The sequence below is a fragment of the Mus musculus genome, chromosome 3 (genome assembly GCF_000001635.26).
Source record: "Mus musculus strain C57BL/6J chromosome 3, GRCm38.p6 C57BL/6J".
NCBI lineage: Eukaryota > Metazoa > Chordata > Mammalia > Rodentia > Muridae > Mus > Mus musculus.
Genome location: NC_000069.6, coordinates 95,110,793 through 95,134,061, shown reverse-complemented (window position 1 = coordinate 95,134,061; position 23,269 = coordinate 95,110,793). Strand labels below are relative to the sequence as shown.

At 47.3% G+C, this 23,269-nt stretch overlaps 3 protein-coding genes across 13 annotated transcripts; 1 reads left to right on the top strand and 2 right to left on the bottom strand.

Annotated features, from left to right (window-relative positions):
• The first annotated feature begins 11 nt into the window (after nt 1-11).
• Scnm1 (sodium channel modifier 1) lies at nt 12-4,343 on the top strand. 4 transcript variants are annotated; one of them, NM_027013.2, is made up of 7 exons: nt 50-217; nt 434-504; nt 774-862; nt 951-1,045; nt 1,149-1,237; nt 3,704-3,898; nt 4,179-4,343. In NM_027013.2, exons 1-6 carry the CDS (start codon nt 167-169, stop codon nt 3,867-3,869), a joined length of 561 nt encoding a protein of 186 aa, NP_081289.2. In that variant the 5' UTR covers nt 50-166; the 3' UTR covers nt 3,870-3,898; nt 4,179-4,343. The 4 variants fall into 4 exon arrangements, with proteins under 4 accessions (XP_017175204.1, XP_017175205.1, NP_081289.2 ...); XM_017319715.2 differs by lacking the exons at nt 3,704-3,898; nt 4,179-4,343 and adding an exon at nt 2,036-2,256 and having other exon boundaries at nt 12-217; NM_001163573.1 differs by lacking the exon at nt 3,704-3,898.
• A 509-nt stretch (nt 4,344-4,852) lies between these two features.
• Nucleotides 4,853-11,263, bottom strand: Tmod4 (tropomodulin 4). Of its 6 annotated transcripts, XM_030252671.1 has the most exons (11): nt 9,650-9,940; nt 9,461-9,543; nt 8,385-8,547; nt 8,086-8,242; nt 7,535-7,651; nt 6,633-6,722; nt 6,343-6,473; nt 6,151-6,258; nt 5,650-5,793; nt 5,318-5,462; nt 4,854-4,974 (listed from the first exon to the last, which is right to left on the bottom strand). In XM_030252671.1, exons 3-11 carry the CDS (start codon nt 8,505-8,507, stop codon nt 4,952-4,954), a joined length of 1,038 nt encoding a protein of 345 aa, XP_030108531.1. In that variant the 5' UTR covers nt 8,508-8,547; nt 9,461-9,543; nt 9,650-9,940; the 3' UTR covers nt 4,854-4,951. The 6 variants fall into 6 exon arrangements, with proteins under 6 accessions (NP_057921.1, XP_030108531.1, XP_017175125.1 ...); NM_016712.4 differs by lacking the exon at nt 9,650-9,940 and having other exon boundaries at nt 4,853-4,974; nt 9,484-9,548; XM_017319636.1 differs by having other exon boundaries at nt 8,385-9,543; nt 9,650-11,263.
• Nucleotides 11,011-23,020, bottom strand: Vps72 (vacuolar protein sorting 72). 3 transcript variants are annotated; one of them, XM_030252547.1, is made up of 7 exons: nt 22,848-23,015; nt 18,952-19,028; nt 15,685-15,837; nt 15,299-15,413; nt 14,755-14,931; nt 12,656-12,800; nt 11,128-11,683 (listed from the first exon to the last, which is right to left on the bottom strand). In XM_030252547.1, exons 5-7 carry the CDS (start codon nt 14,918-14,920, stop codon nt 11,284-11,286), a joined length of 711 nt encoding a protein of 236 aa, XP_030108407.1. In that variant the 5' UTR covers nt 14,921-14,931; nt 15,299-15,413; nt 15,685-15,837; nt 18,952-19,028; nt 22,848-23,015; the 3' UTR covers nt 11,128-11,283. The 3 variants fall into 3 exon arrangements, with proteins under 3 accessions (NP_033362.2, XP_030108407.1, XP_030108408.1); XM_030252548.1 differs by having other exon boundaries at nt 15,685-15,888; nt 22,848-23,006; NM_009336.2 differs by lacking the exon at nt 18,952-19,028 and having other exon boundaries at nt 11,011-11,683; nt 22,848-23,020.
• Between the last annotated feature and the right edge of the window lie 249 nt (nt 23,021-23,269).

Here is a 23,269-nt window from a genome sequence, read left to right as displayed (position 1 = left end):
GGGTCTTCCGGTTCGCGCGACGCAAGCGTGGAACATCATCCCCGGAAGTACAGATTCAACAAGAAAGAAACCGGAAGCAGAGAAGGCGATAGTGTACTCTTTCTACGGTGGCCTAAAGGAGCAGCGAAGTAGGCGTAGGGGAATTTATCGTAGTCTCACAGTCGCTATGTCTTTTAAGAGGGAAGGGGACGACTGGAGTCAACTCAATGTGCTCAAAGTAAGCCTTAGTGAGAGTCTGATCACCTTCAGCCGCCCTGTTGTTTTGTTTTGTTGCTCTGGCGACATCTAGGGGAGGGCTTAGGGGACCAGAACTGAGTGGTGACCCCTACTACCCTATGATCTGCATAGCCCCGTGTGCCATTTGACTCCTTATCCATACTATTTCATTTCCATCCGTCCCTCTTACTCATTTCTCCTATCCTGCTCCCTGCAGAAACGGAGAGTTGGGGACCTGCTGGCTAGTTACATCCCTGAGGACGAGGCACTGATGCTGCGGGATGGACGGTGAGAGCGAAGAGTGGATCAAGCCTGGGGATTCGGGGATCAAAGGCTCAACAAACTTTTGTCACTAAGGAGTTCAGGAGTATAATAGGACTCTTTGGCTGGAAGTGAAGTGTAAGGGGTGGAGATCGGGAAACCTGGGAGTTGGTGGTGGAGTACTCTGACAGAAGTAGGACCTACTCACCATAGCAAGAACACCCCGACTGCAGGCTCTCGAACACACAACATACACACCACACACCACACACATCATTCACTTCTCGTTTCCCTAGCTTTGCTTGTGCCATCTGCCCCCATCGACCAGTACTAGACACGCTGGCCATGTTGACAGCCCACCGTGCAGGCAAGAAGCATTTGTCCAGTAAGTATCAGAGAAGTGGGGAGGGCGGGAGATGGAGAGCAAGCCACCAGGCATTGTGCTTTTCATTCCTCCTTGCTTTTGTTCTCAGGTCTGAAGCTTTTCTATGGCAAAAAGCAAACAGGCAAGGGAACAGAGCAAAATCCAAGACAGCAGAACGAATTGAAGACAGAAAGCAAAACTGAGGTGAGAGGGCATCAGGTGTGGTTTAGACAGGGCTATACTTCACACAACAGGCTTGAGGGAACGTTTGCTCCTAACAGCTCTAACTCTGTCTCTTCATCACCAGGCTCCTTTGCTAACCCAGACTCGAATCATCACCCAGAATGCTCTACACAGAGCTCCCCACTATAACAGTTGCTGCCGGAGGAAGCACAGGTCCGTGGAATGGGAAAGCCAGGAGTGGAAAAGGGTAGAAGGAAATAGATGACTTTAAAGTTATTGCTCTCCAGATTGTATTCTGAGAAATAATAATCTTGTGGAAATATTTTTTTTAAATGATGGTAGGGGCTGGACAGATGGCTCAGCAGTTAAGAGCACTGACTGCTCTTCCAGAGGTCCTGAGTTCAATTCCCAGCAACCACATGATGGTTCACAACCATCCATAATGAGATCTGGCGCCCTCTTCTGGGGTGTCTGAAGACAGCTACAGTGTACTCATATATATAAAAGAAATCGTAAACCATCATTTTTTCAGGTTTTTTGTTTTTTGGGTTTTTTGTTTGTTTGTTTTTTGAGACAGGGTTTCTCTGTGTAGCCCTGGCTGTCCTGGAACTCACTCTGTAGACCAGGCTAGCCTCAGAAATCTGCTTACCTCTGCCTCCCAAGTGCTGGGATTAAAGGCGTGCACCACCACTGCCCGGTGGTTTATGATTTTAAAATAAATTTTTTAGCAAGTGGAAAATTGTAGAATAATCATACTTATTAGGAACATTAGGGCTTGGTGAGATGCCTCAGTGGTTAGGAACGCAGGGGGCTCTTCCAGAAGTCCTGAGTTCAATTCTTAGCAACCACATGGTGGCTCACAACCATCCAAAAGGGATCTCTTCTGGCATGTAGGTACACATGCAGACAGAGCACTCCTATATTTTAAAAAGTGCAATAAATAAATACATTCAAAAAGAGAGAATTGTAACATTAGTAGAGCACGGTGGTGTACTTTTTGTTTGTTTGTAGCCCTGGCTGTCCTGAAACCCTGCTATTTAGACCAAGGTGACCTCATATTCACAAAGATCTGCCTGCTTCTATCCCTCAAGTGTTGGGATTAAAGGTGAGCACTCCATGCCTGGCCTTGGAAAATCTTAAGACAAAAACTTAGAACCAGCCGGGCAGTGGTGGCGACGCCTTTAATCCCAGCACTTGGGAGGCAGAGGTAAGCAGACTTCTGAGTTTGAGGCCAGCCTGGTCTACAGAGTGAGCTCCAGGACAGCCAGGACTACACAGAGAAACCCTGTCTCGAAAAACCAAACCAAACCAACCAACCAACCAAACAAACAAACAAAAAACTCTTAGAACTATGTATTAGAGCATAAGGAATATGGAAAGTTACAAAACTTATGGAATATCTGTCTATATTGAGGTAATTTATTGTAATGACTTACAGTTTGTAGTCATGTTGTTGGGTTACAACAATGGGCAGCTGTGAATGAGAAGTCTAAGAATCTAATAGTTGCTCAGTCCCACAAGGCTGGTTGTTTCAGCTGGTCTTGTATAAATAGGTTCTAAAGATGTGCTTGGCAAGTAAGTGCAAGCAGTGGAAGAAGAGTGAGTCTTCCTTCTTCCAGTGGTCTTATGTAGGCCTCCAGCAGAAGGTGTGGCCTACATTAAGGCGTGTACACCACACCTGGATCTGGGACTTGCTTTGTCCCAGGCTGACTTTGAATCAGAGTTCTCCTTGCCTCCTGGGATTAAAGGCATGTTATACCTTGCCTGGACCTAAGCTTTTCACAGCCACTGTGCCTCAAGATCTCCATGCCAAGATCCAGATCAGAAGCCTGAGTCTTCCAGCCTCAAGATCTGGATCACAGGTGTGCCCCCCAATTCTGGAATTTAGTTCATTCCAGACATAGTTGACAACTAGGAATAGCCATTACAAACTATTAAGCTAGTTTTTCCTCAAATTCCTTTTTTTCTCCTTTATTTTTTATTTTATGTGCATTGGTGTTTTTCCTGCATATATGTCCGTGAGGGTGTGAGAGGTGGAGTTACAGATATTTGTGAGCTGGCATGTGGGTGCTGGAAATTGAACCCAGATCCTCTGGAAAAACAGCCAGTGGTCTTAAACACTGAGCCATCTCTCCAGCCCCAGCTTTTCTCAAGTTCCTAATTCCAAGGTCTTTCTTTTTTTTTTTTTTTTTTAAAGATTTATTTATTTATTTATTTATTTATTATATGTAAGTACACTGTAGCTGTCTTCAGACACTCTAGAAGAGGGAGTCAGATGGTTGTGAGCCACCATGTGGTTGCTGGGATTTGAACTCCGGACCTTTGGAAGAGCAGTCGGGTGCTTTTACCCACTGAGCCATCTCACCAGCCCTCCAAGGTCTTTCATATGTAGAATATTTAAGATCTTAAGGAACTGGAGCCAGGCAGTGGTGATGCATACCTTTAGTTCTAACACTTAGAAAGCAGAGGCAGGTGGATCTCTGAGTTTGAGGCCAGCCTGACCTACCGGAGTGAGTTCCCGTCAGCCAGGACTTCACAGAGAAACCCTGTCTCAAATATCAAACAAACCAAAGTCTGAAAGAAATCAGTTTCAAGCGCTGCTCTTCTGGCTTGGGGGCCATGGGGAAGTTGCTGCTTTCCTGTACTTAGTTTTACACACTTTGGTTCTTCACTGCCCAGACCAGAAGCCCCTGCTCCCTCTGTCTCCAGTCCTCCTTTGCCAACTGCAGAGGTCCAACTCCAGAGTGCAGAGATCAGTAAGGAACCTGAGCCTAGGGAGAGATCAGATGCCAAAGAGTCAGCAGCTCTCTTGGCCTCTGCACCCATGAGCCCCACCAAACGATGAGTCCTGAACCATTACCTTACCCTCCGAAGGTGAGTGAGTGCTGGATTGCGGTCCTTGGGTTTCCTTCTATTTCCCCGGGACCTGCCTGTTTTCAGACCAATCCAACTGCTTTTTTCTTATCACCAGTAACCTTTTAAAAAATTGTATTTGCTTATTTATCTTTATAGGGGCACACTTCTGTAAGTCTGAGGGCAGCTTACAGGGGTTGGTTCTTCCTTCCTATGCTGTAGGTTCCTGGGATGCAACGCAGCACAGGAAGCCTTTCATAAATCTCCTCCCTGACCAGTTCTCTTTCTCTCCTGCTCGCAGCTCTGGATGGGTCCCAGATGGACGAGGTCGATGGATAAAGGATGAAAATGTTGAGTTTGACTCTGATGAGGAAGAGCCCCCCGATCTCCCCTTGGACTAACATTAATAACCCCTTTCCCCATTTGTCCTACAAATAAACTGCAGTGGGTCCTGGGAGCACACTGATCCTGGAGTCCGGTTCCTTGTTCAGTCTCAGGATTTCAAGTCTGCTCCTTCGCAGGCTGGCCACTCCTTCCCTACAAGGTACATGGCTCCCCATACTTCTGGCCCCTCCTCCACTTTCTCTCAAAACCTTGCCAAGCGTCAGCTGCTTTCAGCCCGGTGCCCTATTAATAAGTCTGTCAGAAAGAGGTCGCTGCCCTTCATGGAGTCTGACTCCTTCCCCGCCTCCAGTGAGTCCTTTTCTCACAGATCACACTGTGGCTAGGCACTAAGGGGCTCTGGCCACCTCTGTCTACAGCTTTGTCACAGAGGACTGAGGCCAAGTACCCTGCTGAGAGACTAAAGCCTTTGGCAGATTTATGGGGAACACAACGGACAGAGCTCCCCCTCTCCTGGTAACCTGAACCCCTGCCTGCTGATCCCCAGAGTATAAATAATCTCTTGATGAACTGGCAGTAACCCTTGGAGGGTAGCGCCAAGATTCCCACCCCAATCCAGGCAAGGAGACAGGCGGCGTGAACAAAAGGGATTTTATTTACAGGAAAGGAGAGAGAGATGAGGATCTGTGCGTCCCAGGCTCTCATCTCTTGTTGGTAAAAGGAAGGGTGATGTTATCTCTTCTTTTGCTGACGACCTGGAAAGGAAGAGCCGTAAACAGAGCTCCATTTGTTGTTTTGGCAAGGGTGCGTTTCTTTCCTTTCCTTGGGCAGACTCATAAGGTGCTGCCTCGTGCCATCTGATGGGCCCGTTTCATGTTGAAAAAACAAAGTCAAGAATACACACCTGAAAATAAAGGGACTCTAGGGGTACAATCATGCCAAGCTCCCCACCCCTACCTTCTCTATAGGTGTGTATCTGGGGAAGGACTTGTCTGTCTCCCTGTTATTCAGCTCCACTCATGTTTGCCACCACCCAAGCATTTGCTACCGAGTGTGTCTTTCGAACCTGCCTTCTCTGCACGGGGTCTAGTTACTCACGCAGCTCATTGTTCCGGGTCATGGCGTGGGCTGCCCGAGCTCGTGGTCCTTGTTGTGTAAAGTGGTACCCGAAGCGGACAATAGACGGACACTGCTCTAGCACAGTGGCCATCTCCATCTCTACCGCATCACCAGGCCACTGGCGCTGGAGGATGGATGGAGAGGTGAAAGCCATCAGATATGAATGGCAGTTCACCACCCCGGCCCATGGGTCTCTGGGAAGTTAAGAGGCTTGAAGAGAGTGCAGGCTCCCTTCCCTCAGAAAATAAGCTTCCCAGGGAGAAACTCAATGGGTGCTAGCTGAATGTCAGCCAGGGGAAGGGAATGCTAACCTGGTTATCTACACGGAGCTCAGTGAGAGTAGCATTTTCCCGAACTGCCTTTAGCACAGCCATGAGCCCTGTGCTGCTGATGAAGTTAGACTCAATGTTCAGGCTCTGGAGACTGCGGTTCTCACGCAACATGTCAGCCACCGCCTGGGTGGTAGGGACTTGTGTTAGGGTTAGGGGAAGGGGCCAGTTCCACAGGTGACTGTGGAGAGACAGAATGGGAGCAGGAGGAAATTGCTTGAGGAACTGAGTAAGTTGCCGGTGGGATGGAGCGCATTAGAGAAGCTTAGTGTGTGTGTGTGTGTGTGTGACGGGCGCGGGGGGGTGGGAATGACCTCGGGCCTGCAGAATTGTGAGCCAGGAGTAAGGGTAGGGGGATTTTGAGGTCTGCCATAAGAAAACATGATGGGGATAGCACCCCCCCACGTGACCCTTAAGACAGCCCTTGCCAGGGGGTGCATGCCAGGGTATGGGAAGAGGACTGGGGATGTCAGCTAGCCTTACATTGGCGATTGGGTCACCACTCTTTGTGGCCACCAGACTGAAGCTCCGGACATAGGTATTGGTTTTCATTGCTTCACACAAGTCACTTAGCACAGGTATTGGGATGTCCTGAGGGGGCACAAGGGATGGTGAACTGCGAACCCTCGTTGGTCAGTAGCTATTCCTGTTTCTATGGGGATGGGAGTCTGATACCTGGATATTATTGAGGTTCACCTCCTCCAGCTCTTTGTCATTACTCCGTACCCTCTTTAGCATCTCCTCAATGTTTGTGGGATTTGGAGGTTCATCTGGTACTGGCTTATACTTGTCAGGCTGTACCACACCTGATGAGGAACAGAGCAGAAAGGGAACCCCAACATATCCCCCACCATACCTCCCCACTAGCCCTCTAAACGTTCATGCACCATGTCTCACATTTGCAACCTCTCAGCTGCCCGTGGCAGCTCGGGGGTGAGGGCGGCCATGCTTCCTAGTACACTCACTGCTAATGCCTTCTGTGTTGCAGATCTCTCCACTGCAGATGGCATCATAATATTGCTTGTTGCTCATCAGTGTATACATGCCCAGGATGGCTGGTGAGGGGAAGCAGAGGGACACAGGAGGTGAGGTACCTGCACAGCCCTGCCTCCTGCCTCTCTTTGCTAAAGCAGTTTTAGAGCCTGGTCTTCCACTCATGCGGAGTTTCTCACCCTCCCTCAGCTCCAGGAGTCTCTTCCATAAACCTGCCAAGGCAGTGACTTCTAACACATGAGAGGGCCCAGGAGGCCCTTAAGGAGCTTCGAGAGGAGAGGGTGAACCATCTACAGAGAAGGAAGATCCTCAGCCAGTTTCAGGCAGAACAGCTCCACTTTGATCTGCCTTCCCAGCCCCTGTAAGGCTGCTCTTGAATGAGCCAATGTACAAGGGAATAAGAAAAGTTAAAAACCAAGCTGGGCGTGGTGGCACATGCCTTTAATCCCAGCACTCGGGAGGCAGAGGCAGGTGGATTTCTGAGTTCGAGGCCAGCCTGGTCTACAAAGTGAGTTCCAGGACAGCCAGGGCTACACAGAGAAACCCTGTCTCCAAAAAAAAAAAAAAAAAAAAAAAAAAAAAAAAAAGAAAAGAAAAGAAAAGAAAGAAAAAGAAAAAGAAAAGAAATGTGCCTGGGCCAGGTAGTGATAGTGAATGCCTTTAATCCTAGCACTCAGAAGGCAGAGCAGGCAGATTTCTGTGAGCTCGAGGCCAGCCTAATCTACAGAGTGAGTTCTAGTACAGCCAGGACTACATAGAGAATCCACTGCTAGAAGGTTTCTGAGACATCGTGTTCTGGCTCAGGCCTTTCCTAGTCCTATGTCAAGATGCCACAAGCCCCATCCCCAACCTTCAAGGACCGGCGGCTGCCCACCTGCAATGTCACACATTTCAGCATCTGTAGCATGGGACAGCGCTTCCTCCAGCTCAGGCTCCAGCGTAATCTGTTCCTGTGCTGGGATTTCTCTCTTAGGCTGAATAAAGGGTTTTCCTGATAGAGAGATGAAGGACTGTTCAGGCAGAGGTGGTTTCTTCCAAGATGGTGGCTCCACCTTCTCTATCTTTTCCATATGGGGTCAGACTGGATCACTAGTGACATCAGAAAGCCTGAATGTTGTACAGGGACTCTCTGGTCCTCTCATTCCCTCCTAAGGATTGAAGAGGACAGGCTGGTGTGCTGGCAGATGTCTGTGATCTCAGCATTTGGCAAGCTAGAGTAGTAGGACTGCTAGTTCAGGGCCAACCCGGGCTGCACAAGGAGATCCTATCTCAAAAATCAAAAAACTGAAGAGAACAAATTAGCATGTAGTCATCAAGACTGAGTCTCTGACAGATCGCTACTGGAGACAGGGAGAATAGCTAGCAGGGAGGCACAAGAGACAGCCATTTGGCTCCTGGGAGGCATAGATGTTAGGGTGCCCATACCCTTCTTCTCGCCAGTGTAGGGCACCAAGTCATCACGCTCTTTGACTTCTAGCGCCTGTTGCTCCAGGTACTGCAATAGGGCATCTCTGTCCAGTGGCCCTGTTGGACTCTTCTTTGTCTGGTCACGTTGTCTCAGGCCAGCTGGCAAGAGCATGTTCTTAGGGATGAATTTTGGGGAACAAATTAAGCACTCTCCAGACAGATATTCCCTGGTCCTTTTGGGATTTCATGTCTTGTTCTCAGCTACCTAGAATCACTCCTTCCCACATACAAAGGGATGCCCTGGCCTGTGCTCCTACCTCAGGATCCATTTCTTGTAGCTCACAGTCCAGCTGTTCTAGCTCTTCAGGGCTCAGGGTCCTTAGGATCTCATCTTCGTCGATGTCTCTGTATTTCTCCAGTTCCTTCTGATAGGATGACATGGTGGCCCCTACCCCTTCCCCACGGTGTGACACTCACAGCCTGGGGGACATGAGAAAAGTTGTTGGATGTGGACACTGAGGGCACAAGAAGTCCAGCCATAGTTAGGACACTGACCTTAGAGACTAGAGTCTGCCAGGGATGGGAAAATCAGATAGTTCACTGTTAGTTTCCCTCCTAGTCCCTGCACTTTCTAGCCATTCTAGATGGGGATTCTAGTCTCCAGGCTGGGTCTATCCACCCACCGTGCGATGGAGAAATCCTGGTAGCACCCTCCCCTACAACCTTACCCGGCAACGTCTCTTGCCCTGACACAGCTGCTGGAGGCCCTGCCAGCACAGCTGGCTCCACGCCCAGTTCCTATTGAAAGGTGGGAGGGGGAGGCAGAGAGCTCCAGGAAAATTCCTCCTTTCTTCCCCATTACCCAGGCCTGTTGGAAACTGGTAAGCAAGGAGGCTTGACTGGGTTAGAGTGGTTGCCTCTAATGACACCCTCACTCCCTCCTTCATTGTCAAGGACCAAGACCTCACTTTCTGTGTTTGCTAAAAGTCTAAATCAGAAGGGAAAGTAAGGCTTAGAAGCTGGGGCACTTCCAGATTGGGGGAAGGGCAGTGTGGCCTCAGAAGGCATTCGGTTCCCATAATCTGTCACCAGAAAGGTGACACTGGAACCCTGGGTAAAAGAAGAAGAAGAAGAAAAAAAAGTCTTCTAAATGAGGAGGTGGGATGATAAACTTGCACCACCTTTCAGTGGGAAAAACAGTCAAGCTCTAAATACATACCACACTCAACATGGAAGGTGATACTGAGCGTGAGGCACTGACAAGGCAGCTACAGAGTCAAGACAGAAACATCGGCGGCAGGACACAGCAGAGACATGCCAACTCTCTTCCCCTAGGCCCACTCTGCCATCTCCCACCAGGCTCTCACCCGTAAGACCCCTTGTTCCCACCTACCAGTCCCAATGGTCACCTCTCACCTCCCCTTGTCAGTTGGTCCGTCTGTTCTACTGGGACACTGTCCGGTCAGCAGGAGGAGTCTGGTGCCGGGGGAGAGCGTGGGGGAACAGTGAGCTCAGCATTTTATTATTTTAGCTCTGGCCAGGTGGGGAGTGGTGGGAGATCACATATACACAGACCCCATACCTTGCCCAGCCCTGAGAGCCTCTAGTGGCCAGTATCAGCCATGACATGTCCTCTTTCCCTGCAAGCAGAGTCCTCCAGTGGAGAATCAGATGACTCCTACGGTAGGGTACCAGTTCTGCTCAAAGCACTGAATAGAAGATGATGTATCAATGTAACAGCCATTGTGCCTCACACCTGAATTCCCTTGACAGGGGACACTAAGATAGGACTGCTACAAGACGGAGAGCAGCATGAACTTCATGGTGAGCTCAAAGCCTTGTAGTAATTTTTTTTTCCTTTTTAACTTTTTTAAAAGGGAGAGGGGGCACATGCCTTTAATCGTAGCACTTGGGAGGCAGAGACAGGCAGATTTCTGAGTTCAAGGTCCAACCTGGTCTACAGAACAAGTTCCAGGACAGCCAGGGCTAGAGAAACCATGTCCTGAAAAAACGAGAGAGAGAGAGGTCTCAGGTGGTTAAGACTGCTGCACAATTGTGAGGTCCCCGCACCTACATAACAGCATAACAGGGTGGCAGACACAGGAACATTGGGGGCTTGCTGGCTCCTGATAGCCTAGAGAACAGGAGCCCAGGTTCAGAAAGAGAGCCTGTCTCAAAGGATAGGTGGAATTACAGATGACCCTGCCTGGCCTCTGCATAGGTGCACCACCCGACACGTGGTTGTATACATAGACACATACAGAGACACACACACTCAGTGTAAGGATTTTGTTCTGGTATTTAAGAGACTATGTACTGGCTGGTTTTATGTGTCAATTTGACACAGGCTGGAGTTATCATGGAGAAAGGAGCTTCAGTTGAAGAAATGCCTCCATGAGATCCAGCTGTAAGGCATTTTCTCAATTAGTGAACAAGGGGGAAAGGCCCCTTGTGGGTGGGACCATCTCTGGGCTGGTAGTCTTGGGTTCTGTAAGAGAGCAAACTGAGCAAGCCAGTAACATCCCTCCATGGCCTCTGCATCAGCTCCTGCTCCCTGACCTGCTTGACTTCCTTTGGTGATTAACAGCAATGTGGAAAGTATAAGCTGAATAAACCTTTTCCTCCTCAACTTGCTTATTGGTCATGATGTTTGTGCAGGAATAGGAACCCTGACTAAGACAGACTAAGAGAGTTAAATATGGATAACCCAGGTAAGTGTAATAAAAATGATAGACATGAGTGCAGGCATCTTTATGACACCCACTACTTAGTAAATACATGCTACTTAAAAGGACAGAGCAGGAACAGTGATTTACCCCTCTAGGCCCAGCGCTTGGAAGGTTGACATGGGAGGCTTGCTTGAGCCCAGGAGTCTGAAATTAGTCTGGATAAATTAGCAAGAACTTGTGGTTTATTTATTTATTTATTTGTTTTTTTTTTTTTCCAAGACAGGATTTGTCTGTTTAGCCCTGGCTGTCCTGGAACTCACTCTGTAGACCAGGTTGGCCTCGAACTCAGAAATCCCCCTGCCTCTGCCCCAACCTTACACATCAGACAAAAAGGATTTTACCATTTTATTAGATTAAAAAAATGAAGAGCACAAGTAAATGAAATGAACTAGGGAGGAACTGAGGGAAACAAGGGCGAAGGTTGGCAGAAGGGAGGGCGGAGTGGAGAGCCAGGTCAGGAGAGGGACTGTCTAGGGGTCAGGTGTCTCTATTTGATGACAATCTTCTGACGCAAGGCTCGAGGCCCAGAGCCAGGTAGTGGCTCGGGGGGTGGGGGCCCGGGGCCCAGCGCCGAGGCGGTGGGTGGAAGTCCGTGGGCAGTGATGTACTTCTTGTACGCCTCACGGATGATCTTGAAGGCTCTAGCAGTGGCATAGGGTATGTCTGTAACAGGGTCCCGGTACAAAGCTGGACGGTGGGTCACTGGGCAGACCTCCCGCACCGGGACCTTCGGGGGTCGCCCCTGGGGGAACCACTCTTCAAACGTTGCATCATCACTGAACGTGATGAAGGTGCGAGAGCAGTGAGCAGGAGGGGTGGCAGCGGCAGCTCCAGTCCCGGTCCCAGCATGTGGAGCCAGTGCAGAGGCTGTAGGAGCAGGATCAAGGCTGAGGGCAAGAGAAAAGTCACAAAATGCTGCGGAGACAGACAAAGGAAGGTGGTAGGCTAGGTTTGCTGGCTGTGACCTCAGTATTTACCAGGCCATGGGGCTGGAAAGATGGCTCAGCAGTTAAGAGCTGGGCTACTCTCCCAGGATAGAGGTTTGAGGCCTAGCACTCAAACAGTGGCTCACAACCGTCTGTAACTTCAGTTACACGGAATATGTCACCCTCTTCTGGCTTCAATGGGTACCAGGCCAGACAAAGCAGGCAAAACACTGATATACATTAAAATAAAATAAATAAATAAGCAAACAAACAAATAATAAAATAAAATAAAAAGTTGGGCATGATGCTTCACATTTGTGACCCCAATACTAAGGAGAAAGAGGCGGGTAGATCATGAATACTAGCCTGGGCTATATAAGGAGTTCCAGGCCAGCCAGAGCTACAGAGTAAGACCAACTCAAAACAAAACAACAGGAAGTGTCAGAGCCATTTGTCTGCTTCTCAAGTAGAGTAAAAGTCTGCCCGCCAGGCAGAGTCAAGGCAGGTCAGGGTCTGCTGCCAGATTTCCTGGCCTGCTGACATAAAACGTTAGGAAGAGATACACGTAAGGCTTGAGAGGAAGAGGTAAACATTCTGTTAACCTCGGAGGAAGGAACAGGGAGGCCTCAGGATGAGATCAGATACCCTATATACATGGCAGCAATTGTTTCTGCTAGCTTGTTAGTTTTATATCCTGAGACACTGCGGTATCAGAAGGCTACACGCATTACACTTGGGCTACTACAGTACTCACTGACAGACCCCTCTCTTGTCCTGTGTCTGCTGTCTTCTCTTTGATCATCCTCACTCCCCGCTCAGAGACTACTTACCTGGTGCTGGCAGCCAGCAGAGGGAAGGAATGAGCTGAGGTCTGAATGTGTGCAGTGAGAAAAGTAAACTCCTAGAGAAGCCGGGGGCACGGGGTTCACTCACCCTTCCACGTCCACATTTTCCTCCTTGGGGCCGGGCTCCCCAACAAGCGGCACCGTCACTGAGTGGTAGGTGATTATTGGCCCAGGGCACTTCCGCTTCTTGTGAACCTGCTTCTTTTTGTCAGCCTCCAGCCTTTCATAGGTCTCTGCAGGATCGAAGGGAGAAACGACAGAATGGTCAGCTTTCCTTTCCCACACTCTGGCCTGTCATCTACTTAAATTACACATATGTATTTTCAAGAGTGTATGTACATGAACACATGTGTGGAGAGGTCAGATGACAATGTGCTAGGGTCAGTTCTCGGCTTCCATCGTGTGGATTCCAAGAATTAAACTCAGGCTGTCACCAACTGCTTTACCTGCTGAGCTATCACAGCTCTCTGGGCTCTGTCCTGTGATTTTGTTTCTTTGTTTCTTTTTTGGCTTTTTGAGACAGGGTTTCTCTGTGTGGCTTTGGCTCTCCCGGAACTCAGAGATCTGCCTGACTCTGCCTCCCAGGTGCTGAGATTAAAAGTGTGTGTGCGGGGCTGGTGAGGTGGCTCAGTGGGTAAGAGCACCCGACTGCTCTTCCGAAGGTCCGGAGTTCAAATCCCAGCAACCACATGGTGGCTAACAACCATCCGTAACAAGATCTGACTCCCTCTTCTGGTGTGTCTGAAGACAGCTACAGTGTTCTTACATATAATAATAAATAAATCTTTAAAAAAAAAAAAAAAAGTGTGTGTGCAACCATTGCCAGCTGAGTCTGTATTTCTCTCTCTCTCTCTCTCTCTTTCTCTCTCTCTTTTTTTGAGACAGGGTTTCTCTGTGTTTCCCTGGCTGTCCTGGAACTCACTTTGTAGACCAGGCTGGCCTTGAACTCAGAAATCCACCTGCCTCTGCCTCCCCAGTGCTGGGATTAAAGGCATGTGCCACCACTACCTGACCTTTTTTTTTTTTTTTTTTTTTTTTTTTTAAGATTTATTTATTATGTATACAGCATTCTGCCTGCCTGCATGCCTGCAGGCCAGGACTCCAGATCTCATTATAGATGGTTGTAAGCCACCATGTGGTTGGCTCTGAACTCAGAGGACCTCTGGAAGGAACTCTGAGCCATGTTTCCAGCCCAAGTTTGCATTCTCAAGGGACAAAAAGCTAAACTAAGTGACTCTTCTTTTCAGGCATTTCTATGTAACCCCTCAGTTCCCATGGCTGGCTCCACTGTGTCCCTTGCTAGGTCCTGTGGCACACTATCAGTTCACTATCAGTTATAGCTGTTGCATCATGAAGGGCAGTAGTAACTCACATTAGCTACACATTATCAGGACCATGAAAGATTCAACATGTCTGTTTCAGGGACTCAATACGTATCTGTTAGTGAGTAAACAGATCACAGTACTCTGATCCTTTATCTCTAAATGAACCACAGATCTGTGCTGTTCCTCCACGTGGACACGGTCCTCTCAAGCCTGGTCAGAGCCCGCCTAGAAATCTCTCCCTGACTTAGACATTTCCCGTTAGAGTCAAGGCTCATACAATCCAGAAAGGCCTTGAATGCCTGATTCTGCTGTCTCTGTCTGCCATAGACTGAGATCACAGATCTCCACCACTATGTCTGGCCTGTTTTGACTAGGCGATATTGCTTTCTCTCAAAACAGGAAAAACCAACCAAGCAATTGTTATTTTACACTAACTGGAACTCAGTCACGCTGACACCCCTCCCCATACATACAACCCCACCAAGACTCCAGATAAAGATTTCTCTGTGTAGCTCTGGCTGTCCTGAACCCATAGACCTGCCCGTCTCTGCCTCCTGAGCACAGGGATTAAAAGTATGAGCACCATGCCTGGCTACTTCAGACACTCTTAACTGCCTGATCCCTCTCCTATTACACAGCCTCATTTCTTCTTTTTGTGTGTTTTTCGTGTTTCAAGACAAAGCCCCTTCTACAGAGTCTTGGCGAGGCGAGAACTGGTGAAGCAGGCCAAGCTGGCTTGCACTCCCCAGTGCTGGGGATAGTAAGTATGAACTTTCTAATTATTCTGCTACAAGTTTCCAGTTCTCTGGTCCTCTAGGTCTCAGCTTTTCTCATGCACCTATTTTCCCCAAACCAGACTGACCGAGTGAACGTAAGTTGAGCTCTTCAGTGATCTTGGCCTCCCTGAGCAGCTCTTCCTGGGTTAGTGGTCGCTCACAGTGGGGACCCTTCCGCCTCCGGGACTGTCCTTGCCTCTCTTGAACCCGAAGGAACGTTTGTCGTGTGTGCTCAGCTGTAGACTGACGCATAGACTTGCGGCCTGCAGATAGTGAGATGGGAAGAAAGCTCTGAATTCATTTCTACTTTTTTTTTTTTAAAAAAATGTATGTTCTGACTGTGCAGCTCTGGCTGTCCTGGAATTCACTGTAGGCCAGTCTGACCTGGAACCCAGAGCTCCTCGGGCCTCTGCCTCTGGAGGGCTGGAATCAGAGCTGCACCACCATAGCCGGCACATTTCTAGCTTCATTTTCTTTTCTTTTTTGGGGGTGGAAGGGGTTAAAGTCACACATGCACACACATGCACACACACACACACACACACACACACACACACACACACACACACACAGAGGATTCTCGTTAGAATCAACAATTATCAACCTCAGGGTCTGCAGACGTAAACTCACTGTCAGAGCCATCGTCCTGGAGCTCCAGTGGCAGCAGCGTCTTCTCCTCTCTGGCCTTCTGGGAGCTGCTTGCTGGGGTGCTGACCTTGCGAGGCCTCAAGCTCTTTAGAGGCTCCTGGGGACAAGTTAGAAACAGACACCGGAAAATAAGAGGTGAGGATTGTATCCGAGAAAATTAGCACCCAGCATGAGGAGGAGAACACACCTAAGCCAGGCAGAGCTGGGGCTTAAACCCCAAGACATGGTGGGCAGAGGCAGGCTGGACTCCTTTCCTTTGAGGCAGCCTGTTCTACATAGCAAGACATTGTTTCAGACAAACAACCCCCACCTCCAGCCCACCCTGTAAGAAAAAATTAAACAAGACCAAGGAAACCATGTCCTCTTACCTTATAGGCTTTGGTGACGACTCTGCGCTTCCTCCTTGGCTCTTCCGCTTCTCCATCACTGGATGGTTCATCCCCTTCATCAATGTCAAAGTCAGAGTCTACCTCATCCTCCGTATCAGACTGGTCTCCTTGATACTCATCATCTCCAGATTCCTGAGGATACAGGGAGATGAGAGCTGGCCGGCCATGGCTCCGTTAATGTTCCTTGAGGAGGAAGTGGATCAATTCACTCCCCTGATAAGGCCCATCCAATTCTTTCTTATTTGGCTCTTCACACCCCACAGACAAAGTCTTCCCAGTTGACGGTTCTTAGCTTAGTACCACTGTTTCCTGGTGTTACTGGAGATTGACCTCTATAAAACTCCACGTCAATTACTAGGGATCTAAAGGCTCTGAATGTGGTTTGCCCTCATTTACTGACCAATAGGACACTGCAATGAAAAGAAGTTGTAGCTGGACCATGAGTCATGATGATTCATGACTATAATACAGCACTCAGGAGGCCTAGCAAGAGGATTGCAGTAAATTTGAGGGCAGCCCAGGTTACACAGTGAGGTCTAGGACAGCATAAGCTACAATGAGACTCTATATGGAAAAGAAAGAAAAAAAAATCAACCAAATAAGTTGTGACACAGGGAAATAGATATAAAATTCCTTGGTTAACAGAGGGTATAAGAGATGCTGGTCCCAAAAACCTAAATAAGGGCTGAGGATATAGCTCAGTTGGAACAATGTTTATCTAGCACGAAAGAGGCCCTGGGTTCAACCTCCAACACTGAATTAAGTGGGTGCAATGTTGTAAAACTGCAATCTCAGTGCTAAGGCAGTGGGAGCAGGAGGGTCACAAGTTCAAAGTCACTGGGGCTAGAGATGGCTCTGGGGTTAAGACCACTAGCTGTTCTTCCAGAGGACCCAGGTTTGGACACACTCACACAGACATACACCAATGCACATAAAATAAAAATAAACAATACACTAAAAACAACAATAAAAAAGAAGTTCAAAGTCATCTTTGGTGATGTTGCCAGTTTGAGGCCAGTCTGCAGAACATGAAACCCTGTAACAAAAACACAAAAACTGAGGCTAGAGAGATGGCACTGCAATTTGGGAAGCCCCGGGCTCAGTTCTAGGCATCTACATGGCTGCTGACAACCAGTTATAACTCCAGTTCCACGGGATCATACCCTTCTTTGATATCCATAAGCAACGCATGCACTTGGTGCACCATAAGTAAAACATCCATATACATAAAGGAAAACTAAATCCTTTTTTAAAAACCCACATAAATAAAAACAAAGACAAATAAATGGGGTGGCACATTCCAGGAAGAATCATGAGTCTGAGGCTACACTCTTGGCTGGAGCTATAGCTCTACAGTAGAGTAGACCTTGGGTTCAATCTCTATCAGTGTTTAAAAAAAAAAAGTTACAAGCTGGAAATGGTGGTAGGTACCTTTAATCCCAGCACTAGGGAGGCAGAGGAGGGGGATTTCTGTAAAGTCAGCCTGGTCCACATAGTAAGTTCCAGGCCAGCCTGGGCTATGTATGCAGAGAGACCTGTCTCAAAAACAATAGAAAAAAAAAAAAAAGAAAGAAAAAAGAAAGCAAATCAGAATAGTCTGGTTGGGTAACAGGTCTAAGCTTTAAGGCATTACTTCTTTATAAAAAAGCCAAAGGAGGGGCTGGAGAGATGGCTCAGTGGTTAAAAGCACCGATTGCTCTTCTGAAGGTCCTGAGTTCAAATCCCAGCAACCACATGATGGCTCGCAACCATCCGTAATGAGATCTGACGCCCTCTTCTGGTGTATCTAAAAGACAGCTAGTGTACTTAGATATAATAATAAATAAATCTTAAAAAAAAAAAAAAAAAAAAAGCCAAAGGAACAGAAACTCTTTTCTTTAGAATTTTTATTTTACTTATATGTACGTGCATGCATGCATGTGCTTATGTGTGTGTGTGTGTGTGTGTGTGCGCGCGGGCACATGCAAGTGTGCACACGTGCTAAGTGTAGATCCCTCTGGAGTTCAGAAGAGAGCATCAGCTCCCAACACTGGAATTAAAGGCTATTGTGAGCTAACTGACATGGGGACTGGGGACTGAACTCAGGTCCTCTGAAAGAGAGTACATGCTCTTAACCATTGAGCCATGTCTCTAGCCCCTTGTTTTGTTTTAATAAAAACAGATTTTACCCAAGCTATCTTCAAACTCTATGGAGCCCAGGATGACCTTGATCTCTTGATCCTCATGTGTCTCTTTCCCAAGGGCTGGGATTATAGGCCTGCTACCATACCCAGCAGGGAAACTATATACTGCTCTATTAACACAGGTAGTGGGCCGGATCTAAACAAAGTGCAGCTTGCTGAACCTGCTGCATCACTCTGAGGGACAAAAAGGAGAAAAGCCTTGATTTAATACACACGTATTGTTCAAAACAGCCAAGACGGAAGAGTGAATTACAGGTAGGTGAAAAGGCAGACAGGTACGCACAGCACATTCATAGAATAAGGATTTAGACACAAGCAGAGAGCTTGTTCCTGCCAAGAAGCCATGTTAGGGCCAGTGAGACAGCTCAGCATGTAAAGAAACTTGACACCTGATTCCAGGGCCCGCCTGGGAGAGAGAACACCTCCTTCAAGTTGTCCCTTGACTTTTACATGTAGGTGTGGCACATAAACCCTCCGCTGTAAAAAGATGGCAAACATTTAAAAGACGCCTGCTAGCTGACTGCTCTAGCTCCGTCACAGCCTCCTTCTAACAGTGGATGCTTCTCTAGGCCTGTAAGAGTCAAAAGGAGGCGCACACCTTTTTCTTTCTTTTTTTTTTTTTTTTTTCCGAGACAGGGTTTCTCTGTGTAGCCCTGGCTGTCCTGGAACTCACTCTGTAGACCAGGCTGGCCTCGAACTCAGAAATCCACCTGCCTCTGAGATTAAAGGCATGTGCCACCACGCCCAGCTGCACACCTTTTTCAATGGAGAAACACATTTTTTGGTATGTGGATGAGTGTTCTGACTGCATGTATGTATGTGCATGTGTGGGTGTGTGCTCAAGGAGGACAGAAGAGGGGATCAGATCCTTTAGAATGAAGAGTGATGGATGGTTGTTTAGCATCATGTGGGTGCTAGGAGCCAAGCCCAAGTCCTTGACAAGAACAGCAAGTGTTCTTTTAGCAGCTGAGCCACCTCTCTACTCCAGGCTTTCTACACAGAAATCTAAATGGCAAAGCCAAAAAACTTATGACCTAATCTGTAGGCCAAGAGGCTCAGTTACCTCATCTGCCTTGTCTCACTGTTGACCATCACTCTGAAGGTACAGCTGCCGAGAGAATGTATCCTCCTTCATGAGCACTGGGAAAGAAAAATATTGGAATACTTCTATGGATAATGGGATCCACTGAAATTTGGGGTATGTCCATGGAATACTGCAGAAAGCTATGGGAATTAAGAGTTAGAAAGGCCTGATGTGCAACCTGAGAGTTAAAGTTTCAATGGCAGCTACCCTGGGAGGAGGTGTCACTGGACGAAGGGGAAGTCAACAGGCTTGGGCAGAATCTCAAGCATATGCTCTGTCTTCAAGCAGGGACACAACCAATGGATTGGGTACACATGCTGTCAAAGCAAGCAAATAACAAATGGCTGAAATTCTAAGCTAGCCAGCACAAACGACCACTACGCTTCCTAACTACTGTTTGTGAAAGAGACTCAGAACACATGAACTCTCTCAGCTCTACTCTTGTATTAAGGCACATCACCAGAGGGGAGATCAAGTTCCTACTATGTTACTGCTTAGTCTTAGTGTTTTCAGGGCACTATGGATTTACTGTTATAGCACTGGGTCCTTTAATACACAGCAAGAGAATGTTCTCTATCAAGCCCCTGATTACTTTAGTTGTACCTCATATAATAAGAAATTCTCCCTGGAATTTAATGCTAAATAAATTTGACTTTTTTTTTTAAATCCTTAAAAAAAAAAAAGATTTATTTATATGAGTACACTGTAGCTGTCTTCAGACATACCCAAAGAGGGCATCAGATCCCATTACAGATGATTATGAGGAGTCACCATGTGGTTTCTGGGAATTGAACTCAGGATCTCTGGAAGAACAGTCAGTACTCTTTTAACTTTGAGCCATCTCTCCAGCCCAATTTGTCTTTCTTGAATATACTGTATACTTCAGTCATAACAAATTTAGTTTGACTGCTAGGAAACTCACAGCCATCAAATGCTATTTCCATTTTAACATGGATTCTCGGCAAAATTACTTCTGATTTAAAAATATGTACATAATTTTACTCATTATTTAAAAATTTCACACATTAATAAAATACATTTTGTTCGGCACCTTTTCTACTTTTACTATTCCTAATTTTTGTTTCCATTGTAAGCCTTTTTATATATCCTTTCTGGAAGCATGAGGTGCATGTATTAAATAGCGACTCATAAAACGACAGGAATAGGAAATGAACCTTGGAGGAAGGATGAGAGAGATCTATTTTAAACTAGTTTATTAAAGCTGTGTACATAGTGGCTCCCAGTTAGTCATAAAGTCCTGTCCACTCTTTTTCAAAAACTTCCCTTCAACCCTACTTAACACTGTCCCATACCCACCTCCATTCCGTAGTGCTGGGAGCTGGAACCTCCAGCTAAGCTAAGCAAATTACCCCGGAATAGCAGTGTCCTCCCCAGTCCAGCCCTTGTCCGTATTTCTTTTCTGCCCTTGCCCTCTTTAGGCTTTACTCATTAGGGTTTGTTTGTCTGTAAGGCTGAGTCAAGATGGAACTGGAAACACAGTCAAGATGGCCTGGAACCAGAGATCATCTTCCTGTGCTACCTCCCCAAGACTACCAGCACTAGAGAAATCTTTTTAACCAAAAAGTTAATGATGGAACTTTGATGCCTCATTTCAGACCTTTAAATGAGAAGTCAAACTGCTTACTATTGCTTCACTATGGCTTACAAAATCTGACTGGGAGGTGAAAGGGGGAATACAAGGGTGGTGACAAATACCTACAGTTCCAGGACTCAGGAGTGTGAGGCAGAAGGGCTACCTAGGCTTTGAGACTATATGTAACTGGGCAGTGGTGGCGCACACCTTTAATCCCAGCACTTGGGAGGCAGAGGCAGGCGGATTTCTGAGTTCGAGGCCATCCTGGTCTACAGAGTGAGTTCCAGGACAGCCAGGGCTACACAGAGAAACCCTGTCTCGAAAAAAATCAAAACAAAAAAACAAAACAAACAAACAAAAAAATAAATAAAAACTGTATAAGGAGGGCTGGCCAGACTGCTCAATGGATAAGAACACTGTCTATTCTTCCAGAGGACTGGTTCAAAATCCCAGCACCCACATGGCAGCTCACCAGTGTTTGTAACTCTAGACCCAGAGGCTCTGGCACCCTCACACAGACAGACATGCAGCCAACAACAACATACATAAAAAATAAACAAATCTAAAATATAAAAAATAAATTAAAAATAAAAGCAAGTGAACAAACAAAATCTATATAAGGCCAGGAGTAGAGTCCCTTGGGAGGCAAAGAAGCTGAGCGTGGTGGCCTAAAGCAAGTTGACCTCTGTGAGGCCAGACTGACCTAGTTCCAAGTGAGTTTCAAGACAGTCAGAGCTATGTAGAGAAACCCTATCTCATAGAACAAAACCAAATCCAGCTCAGGCCTATATCCTCCATAGCAATCTACAAAACCATATCTATAGGTTTCACACCAGGACCTCAGTGCCTTTCCAACTGAGCCCTCCTTTTCCTCCCTGACTCTTCAGCCAGCCAAGGTCTGCTCTTTATAAATGTCCTCATTTTAAATGTTATTTCCCCAGCACTGCCTGTCTTTAACAACTCTGGGACCTTCAGGGTGGCTCTGTGGGCAAAGGAGCTTGCTGTATAACCCTGACCACCTGAGTTTGCTTCCTTGGGCTCCTATGATGAAAAGAGAGACTGAACTCCTACAAGTTGCCTCTGGTCTCCATATGCAGACACACAAACATAATACAATTTAAAAAACAAAACACAAACCTCTCACCTGTTATCTTGAACTTAAGTCTTTATCGTACAGTATCTAAGCTGACTAGGATCCCAGACAGTTGCCCTGCAAGGTAGGGCTTGTTTTTATTTACTGCCAGGGGCCAGTAATCCAGGATCTAGGACTCATTTTCTAGGCTAGTGATATACTACTGAGCTACAAACTATATTTCCATCCTCAGGGAAGTTTTTAATGTTTCCAAGGAATCCACCACAACCATTTAATTACATATAGTATGCTGATCTGGTTGTACAACATATATTCAATCACTGAACAGCTTCTATTAACAAAAATTTAGCCAAATGTCAGCCTTGTTTGTAAAAAAAAGACCGAATTCTGTTACAGACCTTAAAACCAACCAGAAAATGAGACATAAACCAAATCTAACTGTAAACTGAAATTTTGTTTCTATGATGGAAATAAATGGGGATTCTCTTAGTCGATAAAGGGTCACCTAAGAAAACAGTAAGCTATGATTTGAAAGCTGAAAACGAGAGTGTGCTAACTTTTTTGTTTTTTTTTTTTTTTTTTTGGTTTTTTTTTTTTTTGGTTTTTCGAGACAGGGTTTCTCTGTATAGCCCTGGCTGTCCTGGAACTCACTTTGTAGACCAGGCTGGCCTCGAACTCAGAAATCCGCCTGCCTCTGCCTCCCGAGTGCTGGGATTAAAGGCGTGCGCCACCACGCCCGGCGGAGAGTGTGCTAATTAAGTTTGTTTCTGGACAGGTTCCTTTTGGTAAATAACTCGGCAGCGGGACGAGAAAACTTCAAAGCCGACAAAGACACAGACACTGATACGCACACACACTCCTCCAGACTCCGCCATCCAGCCAGGAGCGTACAAGAAAATTGTAAAGCCGATAAACACACACACACACACACACACACACACACACACACTCCGAAGAAAATTGCAAAGCCGACAAAGACACAGACACAAACACACATGCGCGCACACACACACGCACACAGAGGCACATACACACGCGCGCGCACACACACACAAAGTCCCCTCCACTCCGCCGTCCAGCCCGGAGCGCCTTTCCGAGCCTTTCTCAATCCCCGCCCCCTTCCTCTTTGTCCAGGGTTTTCCCTTCTCCTCGCCTCTCTCTTTCCCTCTTCCTGGGCCCGGCTCTTGCCTCGGTGAAACCCCCGTAAGTTGTCTGGTAGAACTCATCTTCCTCCTCTGCTTCCAGGAGCCCAGAAAGCCGGTTCCCAGCGGTTTTCCGTGGGGCCCGGCCCCCAGCCAAACTCATACCGCCTACAGCGACTGCGCTGCCGCCTTCAGCCCCTGGCCCAGCTCGGGGTTCTCGCAGATCGGCACTCGACACTATTACCTGCGGGCGACCGTCAATGACGGAAGTTCAGCGTCTGCAAGCAAAAGCAGCCGAGCGTCGAGAGGTCCTAGTTATTTTCACCTTAAGTCTCTTTGTGGCTGGTGGCTGCTGTGGCCACTCATAGGCAGCGCCTAGGGCACAGTACCAGGGTTCCTCCTCCTTACCTAGATATTTTGTTTGTTTTTCTACAGACAGGATCACACTTTACAGTCCTGGCTGGCCTG